General features: G+C 40.2%; 1 protein-coding gene across 1 annotated transcript in view; it reads left to right on the forward strand.

The window, feature by feature from the left end:
• P2RY8 (P2Y receptor family member 8) overlaps window positions 1-19,120 on the forward strand; it is a 31,218-nt gene extending 12,098 nt beyond the window's left edge. The window contains exon 2 of the mRNA XM_075713742.1: window positions 16,890-19,120. Within this exon, the coding sequence (XP_075569857.1) occupies window positions 16,958-18,031 (1,074 nt within the window). The 5' untranslated portion in view covers window positions 16,890-16,957 and the 3' untranslated portion in view covers window positions 18,032-19,120. The remainder of the gene's footprint in view (window positions 1-16,889) is intronic.
• The last annotated feature ends 208 nt before the right edge of the window (window positions 19,121-19,328 follow it).

Below are 19,328 nucleotides of genomic sequence, written 5' to 3' on the forward strand. Positions count from 1 at the left end.
CTAAATTACAAGCATTGGGGTTTTGTGTAGGGTAGTTTATAACATGAGATAACAGAATGCTCTAAAAACTATCAGTCTATGCAGTACAAACACAAGTAACTTTTATGTGTAGTTTATAGTACGTCTTAGAGGTAACATCTATAGAGATGGTGTGGGAGTGGTGGGAGGTTTGAACTGAGGAAACCGCTTTTGAAATTTGTTTTTTGTGTGTGTGTAATTTTTTTAAAAGAGTTTCAGAGAATTGAAAGAGGAACCTGCACTGAGCAGCTAGTCTTAACTTGTAAAAAACTTTCCCCACATCATGTGATGAAATGTCTTTTATCACTGCACTCTTATCTTTGGTATCTGAGATGTTAGAGCCCTATGGCTTTGCTCACCTGCATGGCTGGATGGATGGTGCTAGAAGGGGTTGTGAGAATTTATGTTGCCTTTCCAGGCTCTGTTATGAAAATGTAATGCACAAACTTTACTAAACCCCAATCCTCAAGAAAACTGATTTATTTTAAAGCTTAAAACTCTGCTTTCCTTTTCTTCCTCTCTCCCTCTCTGTATATGTGTATGACAATGCAGCAGAGCAAGAGACAGAGAAACACAGAAAAAGCAAGGATACTAAAGCTGCTTTCCTGGAATTTACATTGCCTTTATGTCTTCTGTGTGCTCAACAAACACTTGCTGAGATTTTAACATAAAAAGGACTTGGACCTGTTTCCTTCAGTTCCCTGAGTGAGTTTCAAAACACTGGCTTTTTCCACCATTTGCTTGCCAAACCACATTAAACCTCACACGGGCGGTAATGCTAAGTGACTACCACAGGCATCAGTGACTCCACCTCGCACGCCCTGGTGGACATCTCCACAGCCTGGCTGATGCCGCATGGAGAGGCGGGCTGGCCACCACCTGCACGTGCAGAAACCGTGCCCCAGCCTCAGGTGATTTCAGCATGGCTGGGGAGAGCGTAGGCTTGGCAGGTCTGTGGGAAAACCCTGAGATGGCCCTGAGCCCCTGAACTTCCCATGATCAAGCACGAGCCATGGGTCCCGAAACAGAGCTGGGAACTAAGTAGAAGCAAAAATTAAAAATTCTCAGAAAGAGAAGCAAGAAAGTACTTGGTGCTGATCTTCATTCACAGCGGGCAGAGGAGCAGGTTGTGTTTTCAAAAGCACTGTCCTGTCTCTACTCCCAGGAAGCTGAGGGCATTCTTGGGGTTTCAGAAGAGAAGGTGGCTGCTGTGGGGGCTGCGATCACATTTCAGCCACTGCCAAAGCATCACATGCCTGCCAGTGAAGGAGCTCCCAGCAGCAATTCTCCTTCGAGATCTATGGCACTATAAGAGAGTGAAAGGGGGAACCAAAACCTTCTAATAGAGGAGCCCTCATGAAAGCCCTGGTTTCAAGCTTGCCGTTCTTTACCAAGTCTCATTTCTCATCAGATATTTCCATGTATTATACATTGCTTTGGGGCCAACAAGTTGTGGTTTTATGTTATATCGATGCTAATAGATTAATCAGCTCCAGGGAAAGTTTTCAGTCACTGGAACATGCTTCTCTGCACCATTAGCTTGCAAGAAGGCTCCCTGGTGCAGATTTGATTTGTGCTAGCTGACTTCTCCCCACTGGCTCCCGAGCACGGCTCAGCAGCCAGGACCATTGCGAGTAGGCAGGCTGCATGCCATGGCCCTGCTGAAGAAGCCTGATAGCCTAGGCAGGGGCTGTCCCTGGCCAGCCGACCTCCGCAGCAGAGAATGGCGCCAAGTGCAAGTGGTTTATTAGTGCCAAGCAACACTCAGAGTACCAGCTAAGGGCCCTCTCTACCTTCAGTCAGAGCAGCTGCTCTTCTGGGGACAGGAGAAGGTGTTTTTAAGAAGAAAAGGGATTCTTCGGTGATATTAGGATTTCCCTTGGTATTTCTCCAAGACCTAATTCTGTACCAATGTAGCAAAGGGCCAGGCTCACCAGCAGGCTCCCCTCTCTGCTGGGCTTTGCCGTTATCCAGCGCTGCTTGTGTCAATGGCCCAAAGCAACAGCCTGGTGTGTATCTTCCACCCAAGCACTTTAAGGGTCCAGAAAAAAAAAAGCAAAGGAAAAACTCTGTCTCCTTAGACATATCCACTAAGCACAGGTAGGGTCAAAGCCCACACACAGACATAGAATATTATTTTTTTAATTAAGCAGCTGAAGTTGTAGAAATTTATTTGTCATAGGCTATAGACCAAAGCTCTTGGGTGTCCTGACGGGGGAGCAGGAGACCTCAGGTCAGTGCTCCTGCCACTGCGGAGGCTCAGGATAACAGAGGCCTGAGTCAAGAGCTGCTTGTCCTCATCTTGCGAGGAGCTCCCCTCTGGATCTTGCATGGGTGGTTTCCACGAGGAGTCACACTTGTAGTGCCTGAACACACACATCACACCTCGGCACACATGCCCAGTTTGTTTAGGGGTACTTGAAGGGTTTTGTTATTTCCGTATTGTTTGCTCTCACAGCTGTTTTTCTGTCCCAAGCACATCACTGCCACATTTACCATCCTCGTTATGTGACTGATGATACAGTCCTGCAATTACAGCTTTCAGCCCATGGAAATTCTGTCTCATCTGTTGATACAGCTGAATTGTTTACTGGATGTGACACGAACCTTCCTGTAATTGTACTGATCCTTCAGTGACACAGCCTATTTTGTCAGGGCTATATCAGTGCGTGCCCTGGCCATACCATTTCCAACAGTTACTTTCTTTCGTCTGACTTCTCAGATGCCTAAATTAGGTCAGATTCCCATCTGAAAGCCAGGGAAATCAGCCTCAGCATTTTTACACTTTTTATGTATCTGTAGAGACACAAATTTTTTTTTTTTTTTCCTGCCTGTTTTGCATGATCTGTTTCATACACTTCACACATAGAAACTGTTTGTCCAGTTCCTTCCTGGACTTTATTAATAACTTTTCCTGTCCTTTTTTCTAAGAATACAGAGGATTTAATAACATTCCCACCCCTAAGTACGTGTCATCCTGAACTATATGCTTTTCTGTGCCAGTTGGCCTTCTCTAGTCTTTAGTTTAAAAACTATAACCTTAACTTTTAGTAACAGAAGCCTTGGCCTGTTTTGGTTTAGGTCAAACCATATTTTCCTGAATCGGTGCCATCTGCACCAAACATTTCCTTTATTCTTAGTACATTTATATCATTTTCTTCTGCATCCATTTTCAAGTTACACACTGAAGCTGCAGGGATGCAGTAATATTTCAGAGCACATTACTTAGAGGTCTCTAGGGCTCCTAACAACCCAAATTTTGCCTCTAAAGAACTGTCTCCTGCTGCTCTATTGTTATCAGTATCTTATCGGAGCATAATTATACCAGTCTTCAAAACTACCTTAGAGTTTGTCTTTACGTATGCCATGAATTTCACAGCTTCAACTCCAATGGGCAGTTTCCACACAAACTGAAATAGCTCTCTACAGCTACCCAAAAGGAGGTTGGAGCGAGGTGGGTGTTGGCCTCTTTTCCCAAGTAACAAGCAATAGGACATGAGGAAATGGCCTCAAGTTGTGCCAGGGGAGGTTTAGACTGGGTATTAGGAAAACTTTCTTCACTGAATGGGTCATCAACATTGGACCAGGCTGCCCAGGGAAGTGGTTGAGTCACCACCCCTGGAGGTATTTAAAAGATGTGTAGATGTGGCGCTTAGGACGTGGTTTAGTGGTAGATTGGTAGCGATAAGTTAACGGTTGGACTCAATGACCTTAAAGTTCTTTTCCAACCTAAATGATTCTATGATTCTGTAAGATCTATAAAGCTCTTTAAGATTCTATAAGATCTAATCAGCTCCCCAAGGGTTAGAATTTCTCTCTTTTTTTTATCAGGTGGTATTTTAATCTGTGCTACTGAAGGACCTCCCATCTGTAGGAGCTTTTTCTCCAGCTTGCCATTCCTCTGTCAGTAAATGTCCATTCTCCTCAGAAAGGCAGAGACTGCTCATCTGTGGTGGGACTGCTCCTTTACGGTGTGCTTGCAAGTTTCTTCGGCTTATTTCTTTTCTGCTGGATTATTGCATTCGTTTTATTGTTTATTTGTTAGTAGGTTTTAGCAGAACATGAAGAGTTTAATTTCCTTTTCCTTTTCAACTGTTCGGGTGAAGGGAAGAGTGTTTTGTCATTTTGAAGTGCCAGAGGGTAAGAATATTGCATTTTCTTTTCCCACACCTGAATTCTCACCACAGTCAAGTTCCTCTCTATCCTGTACTCTTTTTAAGAGCCCATGCCACCCAGGGGCCCCCCTTCTTGCTCTGACAAAGCCATATATTTCCCTCGAGGTTAGACGCCAGCCTCAGGTGGACCTCAGCTAAACCTCAATAGTTCGATCCACAGCCAGAAGATGATTAATTAAGGGCAATTAATTAGCTGCCACAGTGTGTGGCACCTCACTGAAGACTGAGTCACACCAGACCTTATGTATATAGTTAAGTTTGGAATCACCTAAAGCTTACATTTAAAATACATGGATTTGTTTTATGATAAAACTTTAAAAGTTCTAAGTTCTCCAGTCTAAGGGTTAAGCTAAGAATATTTTAAAAAACTAATGGAGTTTTGTGTATTTGTCCTTGTCACTGCATTTCACAGACTTAGTATACTTTTCCGGGTGGTTGAATTTTAGGTGTCACCTTAAAAGGAAATTCTCTTTAAGACTGGCTGAGCTCTGGAGCTGACATTTTTTTCTATAATGTTTTGGACCAGTGAAACTCAAACTTTAAATTTATTCTGAGCATTTTTTACATTAGGACTTGGAGCACTTCTGTTGTAGGATTGCTTTCCTTTCATTTAAAGGTTTATTCTACTAACACATAATATCCAAATGGCTTAGAAATTTCACTTGTAGTCATGAAAAAAAGTTTAAAACCAGAAGAATGTTAAAATTGTAGCTATACTATGAAAAAAGAAAATTATATAATATATTATTATATATGATCATACAATATAATATCATAAGATATATAATATTGTGCACATATATATGTACACACACACATATATATATGATAAATCAGTAACACAAGCAAAAACATCATTGGATAAAAGAGAGAAATTCTAGCACCTAGGGTGTTGATTATGGGGTTTATAGGTATTTCAGTTTGTGGTACCAGTGAAAAAAATATTTATAGCATACCTATATCATATAAATTATGTTTAATATAGAATATTGAATATATAATATTATATCATATATTATCATAATAATATCTCATCCATAATATTCATTTTAGAAGTTGGATAAATAAGAATGCTTACCTGTCCCCATGATGGCTTCCCACCTCTCCTTTATTTTGCTGCTGTACCCTGTCCTGAGGCGCTGCCTACATCAGAATCATGCTAAGGCTGCTCTCACCTCATACCAGCCTGTGCTGCTTGCATGTGGTCACCATTTAAAATATCTCAGCTGTGTTTATTTACCTTAAGCATGTGAGCAAGCAGACAACTCACGGCAGAGACAAAGTAGGGTATAAGGTGGTAGTATATTGGCTGTAGTATAGTATGTCTTATGGTATAGTAATGAATATACTTTCTCACATGGTAACCTGGAGCTGTTTTGCAAATCTTTATCCCAGAGAGGTAAGCAACCTCCTTGGTCTCTATGAGTGAGAACAAATACATGGAGTGCCTGGTGAGATATGGATTCACACTTTTGCTTACATTGCAAGAATGTGTTTGCTTTCCCATACACTTAAAAATAGCAGACCACAGATATATGTAGTAGAAGAGGTTGTGAGATACAGACTGTTCACAAATGGAATACCCATAATTAGCTCTATTAAGTCAGAGCTAAATGCCAAGGTCATAAAAATTATGGTTAAGACACTAATTTTAGGGTACAGGTCAATAAATAACACTCTTCAAAGCACAGCATCTTCACTTTCATTATTATTTCTCAGGATTGCAAGATTCCAGTAATGATTTGCAGAGCAGCAGTGATCCAGATATCTCAGGGCATGTTGCTACCAATGAAGAGGCACTCAAGTAAAGCCAATAACAAGCTGTTGCAATGTATTGTCTGTTGATAGCAGAGACTAGCTCCCCCAACAAAACCAGCTGCAGAACACGTTTGATTTCTGCCTGTGATTATTTACAGGTAACATTCATATAATAATATATCAGCATGTATCTTGACTATAATTAGGGCACCTATACACTTCTCAACGCAGAAAGAATATGTTCGACAAGGATAGAATCCAATTTTTGTCTTATTTATGCATTTAAGTTACTTAAGCATGGTGAGGACTTGAGAGGAAGACCGAAGCCTGAATACTAGAGCACTTGCAGTTTGGTTAAGCTGAAGAGCTGAACTTGACCTGATGTCTCACCTGCACTCAAGGAGGACTTTCAGAAGAATGAAACAAGAGCAGATGTGGTTTCAGGGTGCTATTCCTGTTGTATCTCCTTGTATTAGTGTGATAGCTCAAGCAGTCACAAAGAAACTGAACAAGAGATGAAGCTTTTGTTAGAAATCTTTTTTTTTCCCATTTTATAATCGCCACTTCTGGTATGTTACCAGTCATACCTCTAACTGGTATCAAATTGCCAAACTGAAGAGAAGTCAGGAAAAAAGTGTGAAGTGGTAAGTCAGGGAAAAAATTATAATTATGTTGTATCTTTCTTTTTCCTTTGTGTGCATATATAACACTGCTTTTAAAACTAGGTCATGCAGTATATCTGCTCCTGTAGTTAGCTGTTTCTGAGGTTCCTGTTACATGCGCGCTGTGCCTTTGTATACATCTGCTCAGCACTGTTCAGGCATGTTTGAATTTATACTCTGCCTTGTGCCAGCCACAAGCAGTACAGCTGCAGTTATCGATGCTCAACAAAAGCCATGAGCTTTTGCAGGGAAGCCCATTTTCAGTTCTTTCAGCATGTGAATGACATGAGTTTGCATGAGCTCTGACAGGGTGAGCTGGCTTCTACGTACCAAGCAAAGAGCTCTGAGGTGATGTGCATGCACCACACAGAGCTGCCTCAGACTTCACTGGAAGTTGCACGAATACCAGACCTGCAGGACTGGTCCCGAGATAAATGAATCCTGGTCATGGCATCTGGGCTCCATAGCGGTACTGCATGTGCCCTAAGTTGCTCCTCTAAGATAGAGGCAGGCGATACATGGCTGTCCTAGTGACACATGCTCTGATCATGATATGACCATAATTAAAAGGCAGAATCAGCCAGGGTACCCCATGTCTGCAGCTTGAATACTATTGACTGCTGATGGTAACGTTGAAAAAAATTAAGAAACTTTCTCTAGCAGAGAATCACAACCATTTGTAAGACCATATACATAGGCACCTGAACACCACTCAGGAAAAACACGGTGTAATATAGCTCAGTAGAACAGATATGATTCAGGGTTCGCACTCTGAGCTGTGACAATAATCAGTAAGAGAAACTGTGCAAAGGAAGGAGTTGTGACAGAGCAAGACTTCTCATGACTTCTCACCAGAGGTGATCCCCAACCACTGCTCCCGTGAGGCAAGGCTGGGAAGCATTGTCCAAAGCACTAGGGAGCAAGGAGACAACCACAGAGCTCACACATTTCCCACTGCCTTGAATTGCATACATTGCTGCCTACTGGCCCTTCATCAGCCCAGGCACACCTCTCCTCCTGAAACACATGCGGTTACCTATTTTCAGCGGGTATTGACAGGGGGTCCAGGGAAATGAGTGGACACAATATCCATTCCAACCATACAAAAGATCTTCCAGCAGCCCATTTTTTGTATCAAAGCCTTCCAGTAAGAGGCACAGTTTGACAGGAAGCAAGGCTCATTCTTTCTGTATATCTAGCTCTTCTTGCCCTTTCAGGAGCAGAGAATCAGATATGGGAGAAAGCTGCCAAGTGCATGTCATTTTAGCTCCTACAGAGCCCCTGGTCTCACGCATTTTTCAGCCAAGACTGTTTTCACTAGTGCTGATGTGAGAATCACTTCTAACTGACATGTGAGCCAGGAGAACACGCAGTCTGCCAGGAGTTCACCACCACTACGTTGCAGAAGGCATCTGGGGAGAGAGTAGAGCAGTCAGTCCTGTAGGTGGGCTGTCAATAAAAATAAATGAGATGAGATGAGCAAGTACAGAAGCAGGACCAACAGAAGACAAAATAATTTTTATTCTGAGTCCCAGCTGTGGCATCTTTGCTACACAAACAGGTTTAGGATCATGTAAAACTGACTGTAGGTTTTGACACACAGGTGGAAGAAGACAGGTGCAGGTAAAATCATACATTTGGCCCTATTCTGTGCCAATTCATTTTCACATGGAAGTTGGCTTGGTCATTTTAAAATGGCAGCTGAACAGTCCAAGTGTGAAAGAGGACAAATATGTTTTAGTGGACTAGTTCAGATTTTGACAGAATCCAGGCAATTACCAGTCTCCAGGAAACCAGGATCTGAATCAACGAGATGTTTAAAATGGGCTGGATTCAGCTTCAAACACCTGAATTTACAAGGGAAGTCACTGCTTAAGAGCCTGTTACAGTCGCTGGAGATCCACTCAGTACAGTCAGTGGCATCCACACTTTCCAACTCACCCTAAAATAGGCACTTATATTTCTACAGATGCTAAATCTATGGCTGTAGCAAGGACCAGGCAAGAAAAGCACCAGCTATACCCAAATTCTGCTACTTAATGCTACTGCTCTGGAAAAAGAGCTGCATATTCATATAGAACTTACTTAACAAGAGGAACAATAATTCAGCCTGTATTTACAAGTCACCAGTTGTTACGGATCCAGCGTGGGCTTTTTGGGACATGTCTACTTATCTAGGAGGTAGTAAGAGGTTTTGTACATACTGAGACTAACTAGTGGAAGAAGGCCTATCTGAAGGCAGCCTACATGCTCAGCCAAGTTCTTTGACTCACCCCTAACAATACTGTTTCCAATTTCTGGCCCCAATACATTACATGAACATTAGAATTACCCTGCATTCTTTTCTCAAAACATTTCCCAAATACCATGTCAAATTATCCTTTCAGCTACACCTGCAAAACTTGGTTGACTGTCCTGTTTATGGACTGCACCATATGTTAAATCGATCAACAGCTACAGACAGTCATATTCTTAGTGCAAATGCAAGAAAAAGCAATGTGCAAGCTTTTTTTTTGCTTTTTTTTTAATCTCTAAAGATAATCTTCAAAAACACGCATTCAGCTCTACCTCAATTCCTTTGTGGACTAAACAGGAGAGGAAATATTCGAAAAGAGTTTCACAGAAAAGAGAGATGAAAAGATAGAAAGTACAGATTTCAAATAGAATAGATATATACACACACATATGTTTTTGTGTGTGTGTGTGTATGTTTGCTGTAAAATGTCAGTCAGACCATACAGATTCAGTGTAAGACCATACAGTTTTCTGAAGATTGAGGGATTCTTTGTTGGGAATCTGTCATATTGTCTACCACAAACACCTTGTGCAAACAAACTGTTACTTCTTTTCCTGGCATTTGAGGTCAGAAAGGAAATGATTGACTACGTTTTTTCCTGCAACATTCACAACAGCTATGTGAGGCAATTACTTGTAGTAGGAAGTAACTTCAGGCTGGAAGCCATTGTCTGTCAATCCTGGACATGGAAAATATTTGAAAGATTTAAAGCTATAAAGGAAAAGAGTTCATATGTTATTTAAATTTAGACTTGATCAGGCACCTTCTGTGGTCAAAGTTCTATAAAAACATAAATCTTCATCATCTTGATATAACTCAATATTGTGTAAGAGTAGTTTACGGTCAAGCTACCTGCAGGAGGGTCCTCTGGCACAGGATAACTTTGCACTACTCAGGATGTCCACCAGAATGGTTAAAAGGAGCTTTGAGAGCTGGTTGTCCATGGCCATGCACCATCTAACAAAAAATGCGGCCAAATGAAGGTTCCCCGCTAGGCGTCAGCAATATTTCAGTAACTGCTTGCATGCATGTTCTTCCTCCATGATATGTGCAAGACAGCATTATTTCACCAAGAGGCAAGTTACCTTGTGCTGTTGGGAAATAAAAGCATGCACATGGGCACTGATGGCAGAGGAGTGTATCTCCTGTAGAATGAATTCCTGGGCTGTTATGTTGAATTCTTAAAAGGGGTTGCCTTAGCTTTGCTAATCCTTTTAAAAATATCAGGCTTGAAAAAAATAAGCTTACAAAGTCTGTGCATGTAGGAAAGACCAACATACATATAATATTCTAGCTATTGGCCCATAAACTGGAACCTCTTTAAATCCAGTTTAGGATGCTCACTCTGACTGAAATTTAAACCAGCCTAAAAAATCTAACAATGGAGTTACACAAGTTGGATTTCAATTGACCTAAGGTTTTGCTCACAGAATTTTTAAAAGTTGACTGTATTGCACACAGTAAAGATAACTGCAAACTGATTCATTTTGTAGTGTAACTAGCACTTAAATTCATAGAATCACACTTCAGGTGCTGAGAGGTTTTTGTCAATACTGGCCCACAGCCTTCCTCTTTGCATAAACCTGACTACTGCAGAAATGAACTTTTTGAAGACCACATTGACTAGTTTCACTCTGAACAGGATTATTGACACAGACGATAGTGGCTGTGCTTATGCAAACCTTATCTAAATTAGGATGAACATTGCTAACACCAGCACAGAATCCTGATTTTGCTAATTTATGGTTAGCAAAGGTGAAGGTTCAAGTGAACTAAAATTCAAGTATTAGCAAAACTGCATAGTCCAGGGCAGACGCAGGAAATGTAAAGGTAGCTATGTACAGTTAATTTTGCTACTTAGCTAGTTCTGAAGAATCGGTACAGTATTCCCTTGTAATGTATCTTTGCCTTCACCTGTATATTTAGATTTCACACTTAGTAAGACTTCTTTGGCTGAACCTTGGAAACTGCCCACTTGCACTCTCTCAGGCTGGAGAAGAGAAGCACTCTCTAATAGGCAGAAATAATAGGATTATTTTTCTTCACTTTTGTGTAAAGCTGCTTTCGTCTAGATTGATATAGCTAACAAGCTCAACAGGTAAGTACCCTTTCACTACACTAAAGCTGGTAATGCTTCTACATTTTCTTACTGAAAAATAGAGGTTTTTTTTACCTCTCAGTGTGAAATACTTGTGGAGAGAAGACACTCTTGTTTTACCTTGCCCTAACTATTTGAGGTCAGAGATATAACCACCATAGGGTTTACTTTGACTAGGTGTACTAAGATAAAGACTGAAGTTTGTCTCCGCAAGATTTTTTGATTGAAATAGTGATTATAAAGTAACTCCTTCATTGTAAAAAATATGCCATCTTTTGCAGTGAAGGCATATGTATTGTTTTCTTGTGTCCTTTATCTGAATAATCATTGGTGAAAAATAAGAAATAAAGAATAATTTTATTTTCCTAAATCTAAATTACACAGAAGGTCAGGAATATTGCAGCTAGTTAGACGTTTTCAGATTTGTTTTGTTTGCTCAGAAATATTTGTACACATAAGTGCACAGAGGGTGGAAGACTAGTTTCCCGAATGTATTTATACTTAAAAGAAGATAAACTAAAGTCTACTGTGAAACAATGTCTTTGTGATAACATAACTCGGGCTGAGCAACAGTTTCTGATCTTTGCAATAATGATACTAAGAACAAAACAACAGAAAAAAAAAGAAAACGGCAAAAAGAACAGGGAAGGCACAATACAAAGAGTTTTCTTAGAAGACTTAGGTTCAGATCTTGACTGACTGAACCAAACCCTTGGCTTTTGGAGATGTAGAAATGTAACCCTACAAGCTAAAATTTGCATGAAAGCTTATTGCAAGGGTGAGAAAGAACCATCCAGACAAAACCTGCAGCCTCTTTCGGTAAAGTCCACGTTCAGTTTAAGGAACACACAGTCAGAGATGCACTCATTTACATTCCTCAGTTTGGTGAACTTGAACATTTGCAGAAGTGTTTCTCTGAATCGCATCAATGATGCTTTAGGAACAATAATTAAGATGTGTTACACAAGGCCACTTTTTCTTCTTGTTCCTCATATTAAAACCCCTTACTCTATCTAAATATCAAAGTGTTTGTCACTTTTCCCACAACTCAGGATGACTGGCTCCTGACTCCTTGCCTTTCCAGCTCCTTCTTCTCCTCATACTGAGTCTACAATAGAAATTAAGTGTCTGTTTTCTGTGCTTGTCTAATATTCTTTCATCTCACTAGCAATTCAGACAGTCCAGGAAGGGTTGAATCCCCAGCAGGAACACTGCACACTGAGGATCCCTAAATTTTCACCAGTTTTAGCTACATTTAGGTAGACATAAACTGTCCTAACCCTTTAGCTCTTGTTACTACTTTGTAATAGTATTAAACTGAGCAAGTAAAAAAATAAATTTCATTTTCAAAAAATGCAGTCTTTTGAAAAAAACCAAAATACATTCTTCAGCCACATTTGTGTTGATTAAAAACTGTTAATATGATTTCTCTAAGTGCTTAGAATAAAATCTGTGCTTTCATTTTGCTTCGTTCTGAATGTTCGCCATTGAGTTGAATTTGCATTTCAGTGTGTTTTTCCTGTAATCTGAAACATGCCACCCTACATTCTTCAGCTAGAAGGGTGTCTTTCCAAAAGTGTAACAATGTCAAAGAATTTATGAAATAAGACCTTTTTATTCTACACAATAGTTCTTTGACAGGTAGTGAACCAAAAATTATGAAACAGGTTTTGGAAGGCTTTCTGCTGCATGATATGATTTGAGATTTATTTTTCCATCTCAAATCACAAAACTAATCACAAAACTTTTAATAAAATGGTTAATTCTGGTTTTCACTTGGCTCACAGACTTTCCAGTCTTTTTCACAGGTGTGCTTGACATCGACAACAGGAAGAGAATAGATGTGAGAGAGGGAACACATCAGTTTTATTTAGTAGTCCCCTAAAGAGAAAGTAGACACATCTCTATTGTTACTCTTCCATGGCAAAGAAATAACACAGTCCTCTTCTGATTTTTTACTGTTTGATTTTCAGGACACTCTTTAATGTTTTATTTGTCATCTTTTGTCAATTGAAGGGAAAGGAATCACCATTTCTGTCAAAAAGGCACTAAGCAGCTGTCACCTTTGCTCATGGTTACAGCTTGGACAAAAACCTGGCTGGCGTTACTGAATTTCCAAGTGAGCTTTCTGTCCACAGTGCCACGAGCCAGTGAGTACAAAGAGGAGCAAAAAAATCCTACCTGGATTTAGCAAGGGTTACTCCAGAGGCCGTAGGTGTTCTTAGTACCTAATACAAAACTAAAGTGCATCCACCCACTAAATGTTTCAGAAATGAGGCAAACAGAAAAGCTTAACATTTCTCTTTCTATGTCAGAAGCTTGAGGACTGATGTAAATGGCAACAAGACTGGATCTTCTCACTTGAATAATCCTTAATGAGTTTTTGTTTCAGTCTACTTGTACATCTATTTGTCTGTTGTAGTTTGAATATAGGTGTCCCCAAAATAAAAGCAAAACCATGTCTTTCTAACAGGGTCATTTATGTAACAGAACTATAATTTTACAGATTATGCACATGAAACCTTAGCTGAGGGTTGATGTTTTAAAATTACCCTGCAGCAAAGTTTCTCTTGCAGAGAATCCATGCAAGCTCCACAGATTGGAATTGTATTGGAAACTTGAAATTGAAAGGAAGCAACTCATAAAATGTAAGGGGAATCTAATTCTAATCCTCATAAAGATTACCCTCTCACTTGGTTTATGACATTTTCAAGTTAAACCACAAAAGACAGACAGAGACTGTGGTTGCAGTGAGGGCAGGACATAATGTTACCCTGAACAGGACAAAAATATAAATACAGCCTTAACTAAACCCAAATAGACACAATAATGGGAGAGGGAAAGTATGTTGAAATGCCACATTGTGGTTCCAGCAGCTTAACCTGAGCATTTAAAAAGCAAACCTTCACAAGGGTGACTCAGAGCAGGAATTTCTGCTAGCCCAGGCTTTCATGAACAAGGAATTCAGGATTAGAGCCCCAGAAGGATTTAACAAAAGGAAAGGCAAAGTTGGAAGGAGGATTTTCTGTACTCCACATTTCCCCAAGAGGCTATTTGCCCTTGAGAATGACTTGCAACAACAGTCTTTTGTGCTTTGCATGCCCCCTCCTCCCCTGCAGAAGACACTAAGGAACCATCACATAGTTCCTCTTTTGCTCCTCTGGATGGACATCTTCCTTACTGAAAACCACACCAAGGGGACATACCCTTTTTGGAGAGCTCTTGTAGGCACCTAACCACAAAGCCTGGTGCCTTTCAACACCTATTCAAGGGATGCCTAAATTTGGGAGGTACTTGCATTTTCCTGATGGCAGTGTTCCACAAGTGCATAAAATTTGCTTTTTGCCAGGCCACGAATCCTGACACTGTTTTTCATACTGCAGCATCTATGCATGCATTTTTTTATCTCGTTCTTATCAGGATGTGCTCTCAGAAAAAGCAAGTGCAGAAGAAAATACATTTGCGATTAGTCCTAAAACAAAACCAAATGTGAGAGGTATTCAATAGCTTTAGGACCAATGTGACGGATTTAATGGAAATTTTCACCTACACTCCTACCTCCCAAGTACATACAATTTCTATAGGAATAGTAGCTAAGGGTGAGATCCCTTAGCCTGTGAGAACAAATATGTTTCACTTGCAAAGGCATATTATTAGAGCTCTGTAGATACTTTGATATAGATAAACATTTTCTGTTTGTTTTTGGAAGTTTAGGGTTGTTAGGCACAAAAGTCACTTGAGAACGATGTTGAGGCAATAGAGTTCATTAACAGGTATTTACTATGGTAAGTCAAGGATAGAAGAGTTGAACTAGATAGCATTAGGGTTTTTTCCCAAGAACTTTGTATCAGTGAGTGCTTTTTCAAGTTCCTCTGAAAACTGAAGAGTTAGTTTCATTCTTGATATAGCTCCACTGACAAGAACAGAAATTCATCTGCAATGGATTTGGCTCAAAGGGGCTTTTGCAGTTGTGATCATGTGATGTGCTCATTACTTGGAACATGTTTGCTCTGTGTCATGTGCATGATATATTAGGAACACATCTCTGACTTCTTTGCAATTCCTATTTTCTTGTGCCTCTTTCTGAGCTTCCAACAGCTCAGCTAGAAGCTCCTGAAAGACTGGCAACATTAGTTAACATCATTCATTTGATACTGACTCTCACTACTTCTGAATATTTTTAGCTGACATTTGAAGCACTATGTCAAATTGATCAGGTCAAGAAACAACAGATATAAGCTCCCACTGAGCTTCTTGCTGCTGTAGCTGTGCTTTTTCTGCTGCTGCATTCACTTTATTTTGAGAGTTGAGTATCTCTGCTGTACTACAGCCATCATTAGAGACTTCACCTTTGTCAGGTCTCCGGAATCATAAACAGTTATTTTGTGAAAGGTCTAGCAAGTTATTCAGTAAGAGCCTCTGTCAGAAATCACAGGTTTTGTCAGAATGGTTATTTCCAGCTAGAGTTAGTCAGCACCGAGGGCTGACCTCTCTGAGGGACTGACCTGTTACACTGCTCACAGGCTATGACCACACAACTAAATTACAGGTCTTATTTAACTAGATCTGAGGTTAAGTGACACCAACTGACTGGCACCTATGTTTTTTTAATCTAACCCCCTACAGCAGGTGTGTCTTGCAAAGAGACACTTGGATTAAACAGTGCAGGTGATCAGAGTCCACAAATAGGAGTGTGTGCCTGAACCTGCTCTCTGCTCCTCTTTTATTAAGCAGCATAGATGTGCCCAAAAGTTATTGGCTGACTTGGCCTGGCACCCTTTTCAGGCCCCTATCGCCACTCTTCACAGAACTTACTGTTGCTCTGTCCTCTGCCTTTCTGGTCATTCATTGCCATTTCTTCACTTTTTCAACCCTGTATTTTTGTGAAACTGCATCTCTGTACTTGGAGCTTAAAGAAAGTAAGTACACATGCATGTAGCACATTGAGGCACGAGTTCTTGTTTGCAGCTGCTAAATGCTGCTACACTGTATAAAATAAATAAGCTAAACCATAAGCTATTGCATCTGCCAAGAAAGATCTATATAGGCCAGACAGTGAAAGCATGGTTTTGCTTTGCAGACTGCAAAACTGAAACTAATTTTGCAGAATTACAGGTGATGCCAATAAGACAGCTGCAAACTGAACATTTTTTTAATAACTTACATCTTGCAGAAATTGAAACTCAATAGCTTTTTTTTTTTGTTAGAAGAGGCCTTGTTACTTCTTTGTTACTTCTTTAGCCTAGTTCCTTCAGCCCATAAACCAGTCCAAGCAACTGCAATCTGTCCCTGGTTCTCAATTATACATGGTGTTTTCCTTATATTCTGTTTGTATCATGAATATACCAAGAATAACTGATTGCATGTTCTCCTTTCCCCAGTTGGAACCAATTTTTTAAAAAAATCCAGTGCTTACTTGGAATGGAGCACTGTTTAGTTGGACCAAAAAAAAGTTGGAAAATATTGTGTATTACAAGTGAGGTCATGACATGCAGAGTAGATAGGATGGATTTAGCTTATGGCGATCCTATGGCATAGTGTTCTCATGCAGACATCAATTTAATTTCAATTTGTGACGTGATTTTATTTATGTTACAGTAATGTAAGAGCTGTGATAGTGTCTAGACTGCAAAAAGTATCAGAAAGTCACTCAGCAGGGAAAAAGTAGCTGTTCAAAGCTAGGAAGAAGTGAGACTGGTAGAACATTACCATGATTCAGAGGGAGGAGAGAGTTTTCAGGGGATAATTTTAATGGATTCAGTTCATTCAGAGATAATCTGTCAAGCTACATGGGGCTTTTTCTTAGTTTAATTAATAGAAGAAGTAGGTTCTTAATTTCTGTTTTGACATATTGCTTTTCTCTCTTGACATTTGTTCTCTAGGTTTTTAAGCCAAGTGTTCATGATATGACCCAGCTGGCTTATAGGGATCAACAACCCCCTTGTGAATAATGGTTGAAAACGGATCCCACCTGGATTTTGAAACGCTGGCAATGCTCCAGAATAGAGCTATCTCCATCACCCTCCCAGTTGTGTATACACTGGTGGCTATGATTAGTATCCCTGGCAACTTGTTCTCCCTTTGGGTGCTCTGCTGGCACATCAAACCCAAAACTCCCTCTGTTATCTTCATGATCAACCTAAGCATCACAGATCTCATGCTGGCCAGCTGTTTTCCCTTCCAGATTTCTTATCACATCCAAAGAAATCACTGGAGCTTTGGCAAGACTCTTTGCAGCCTCGTGACCGTGATGTTCTACTCTAACATGTATTCTTCCATACTGACCATGACCTGTATCAGCATTGAGAGGTACATGGGTGTAGTATATCCCATGAAGTTGATCAAGTGGAGAAGAAAAAGATATGCCCTGGCTGCCTGCCTAGGTATGTGGATTTTCTTGCTACTAGCCTTCTACCCACTAGAAAGCACAGATCTGACTTATGAAGTGAAAGAATTGGGGATTATAACCTGTTTTGATGTCCTCAAATGGGATATGCTGCCCAACTTCACAGCCTGGGTAGCCTTTCTCCTCACGCTATTTGTCGTGCTCTTCCTGATCCCTTTTGTTGTAACAGTTGGATGCTATATTGGCACCATTCGGAAGCTTATTCAGACATCGAACAGATATGGTAACAGGCAGAAGACTAGATCCATATACCTGGCGATGATAGTCCTTTTGGTGTTCATCACTTGCTTCGCCCCCAATAACTTTATCCTACTTGTGCATATGATTGTCCGCCTATTTTATGGCAGGGGTTTGTATCCTGCCTACAAGCTCACCTTGTGCCTCAGTTGCTTCAACAACTGCATAGACCCCTTCATTTATTATTTTGCATCCAAAGAATTTTACCAGAAATTCATGCAAGTGTTTCGCCCTAAGGTACTGCTCAGCGACAGTTTGGAAACCAGAAGGGAAAGCTTATTCTCTGGCAGGACCATGTCAGCCAGGTCGATGTCAAGCGGACCTATGGATGGGTTAGAGGGAGTAAAGGTCTACTTGCAAAGGCAGGAAAGTGTTTTTTAGCCTTAGACATCCCCAGAAGAAAGGCACCTGTGAGATCCATGAGCAAACACAGAATACATTTATTTTTGAATGGCTACCCTCAAAATACCTTGCTCCAGTGACAGAACTCAAGCCATACTTACATTGTGCATCCTACTTCAGTATTTTCTGGGAAGAAATGGAAGCATTAAAGGAACTGATTTTACTCAAGAAGGCACTGAAGCAAACCCTACCTTGATAATTAAGGGTTGGCCTGGAATTAGTCCTACTACATGGAACCAAGGAATAAGTTTAGAACAAAAATATGTATGATCTCAGTGTTTAAGCAAAGGCTTGTGATTCTCAGTGAATGTGAAATACAGTAATATGTTATATGTAATATAGTAATGTATATGAATTAGAGCATAAACTGAAGCTGGATTTGGGGTAGGGCGAGTTATTTTTCTAAAAACTGTTCTGGGTTTTTTGTTTGTTTTGTTTTTTTAATGTATTGCTTTTTCTTTTGTTGTATTTCTATAAAAGAATGAGTAAAAATAGTTTGTCATTTTACCATTAATGCATAATGTATAGGCACTGTGAATTTACCACAACACTCACCCAACTGTTTATCAAAACCAAACCACACTAGCCTTTGAGAAGGTTAGGTTGACTCATATTATTTATTTCAATTTTATATAGCAAAATATCTCATACAATGAAAGGAAAGCTAGAACTAACAATGTTTGAGATTACTTCAGCTGCTGAGTGGATTGTATTTTCATTTCTTGAAGTTATTAATTAGTCAGGACAGTGGGGAGCAGTTGATTTAAGAAAACAAATTCTCTCACATTGACCTACTACAGTAATAATGCTGCTGCTCATATGTGATTGGTATCAACAAGTCATTTTCACCAATTCACTATAGGCTATATGGAGAAGCACCATCCCCCTCAGCAGACAAGGAATAATGCATTTAAGCTAAAGAAGAATAGATTTAGACTAGACATAAGAAAGAAATTTTTTACAGTGGGGGTGGTGAAGCACTGGAACAGGTTGCCCAGAGAGGTAGTGGAGGCCCCATCCCTGGCAACATTCAAGGTCAGGTTGGACGGGGCTCTGAGCAACCTGATCTGGTTAAAGCTGTCCCTGCTCATTGCAGAGGGGGTTGGGCTGGATGACCTCTAAAGGTCCCTTCCAACCCCCAAAATTCTATGATTCAATGATAAAAAATGAAAGCAAGGCTTGAGAATGGGAGATGTACCAAATACCCCGGAAATAGGTTATGGCAGGTTGATTGTGCAGTCCTGTGTTTGGGAGTCCTCCCTGAAATATCCTTCTC

The sequence above is a fragment of the Pelecanus crispus genome, chromosome 1, assembly GCF_030463565.1.
Source record: "Pelecanus crispus isolate bPelCri1 chromosome 1, bPelCri1.pri, whole genome shotgun sequence".
NCBI lineage: Eukaryota > Metazoa > Chordata > Aves > Pelecaniformes > Pelecanidae > Pelecanus > Pelecanus crispus.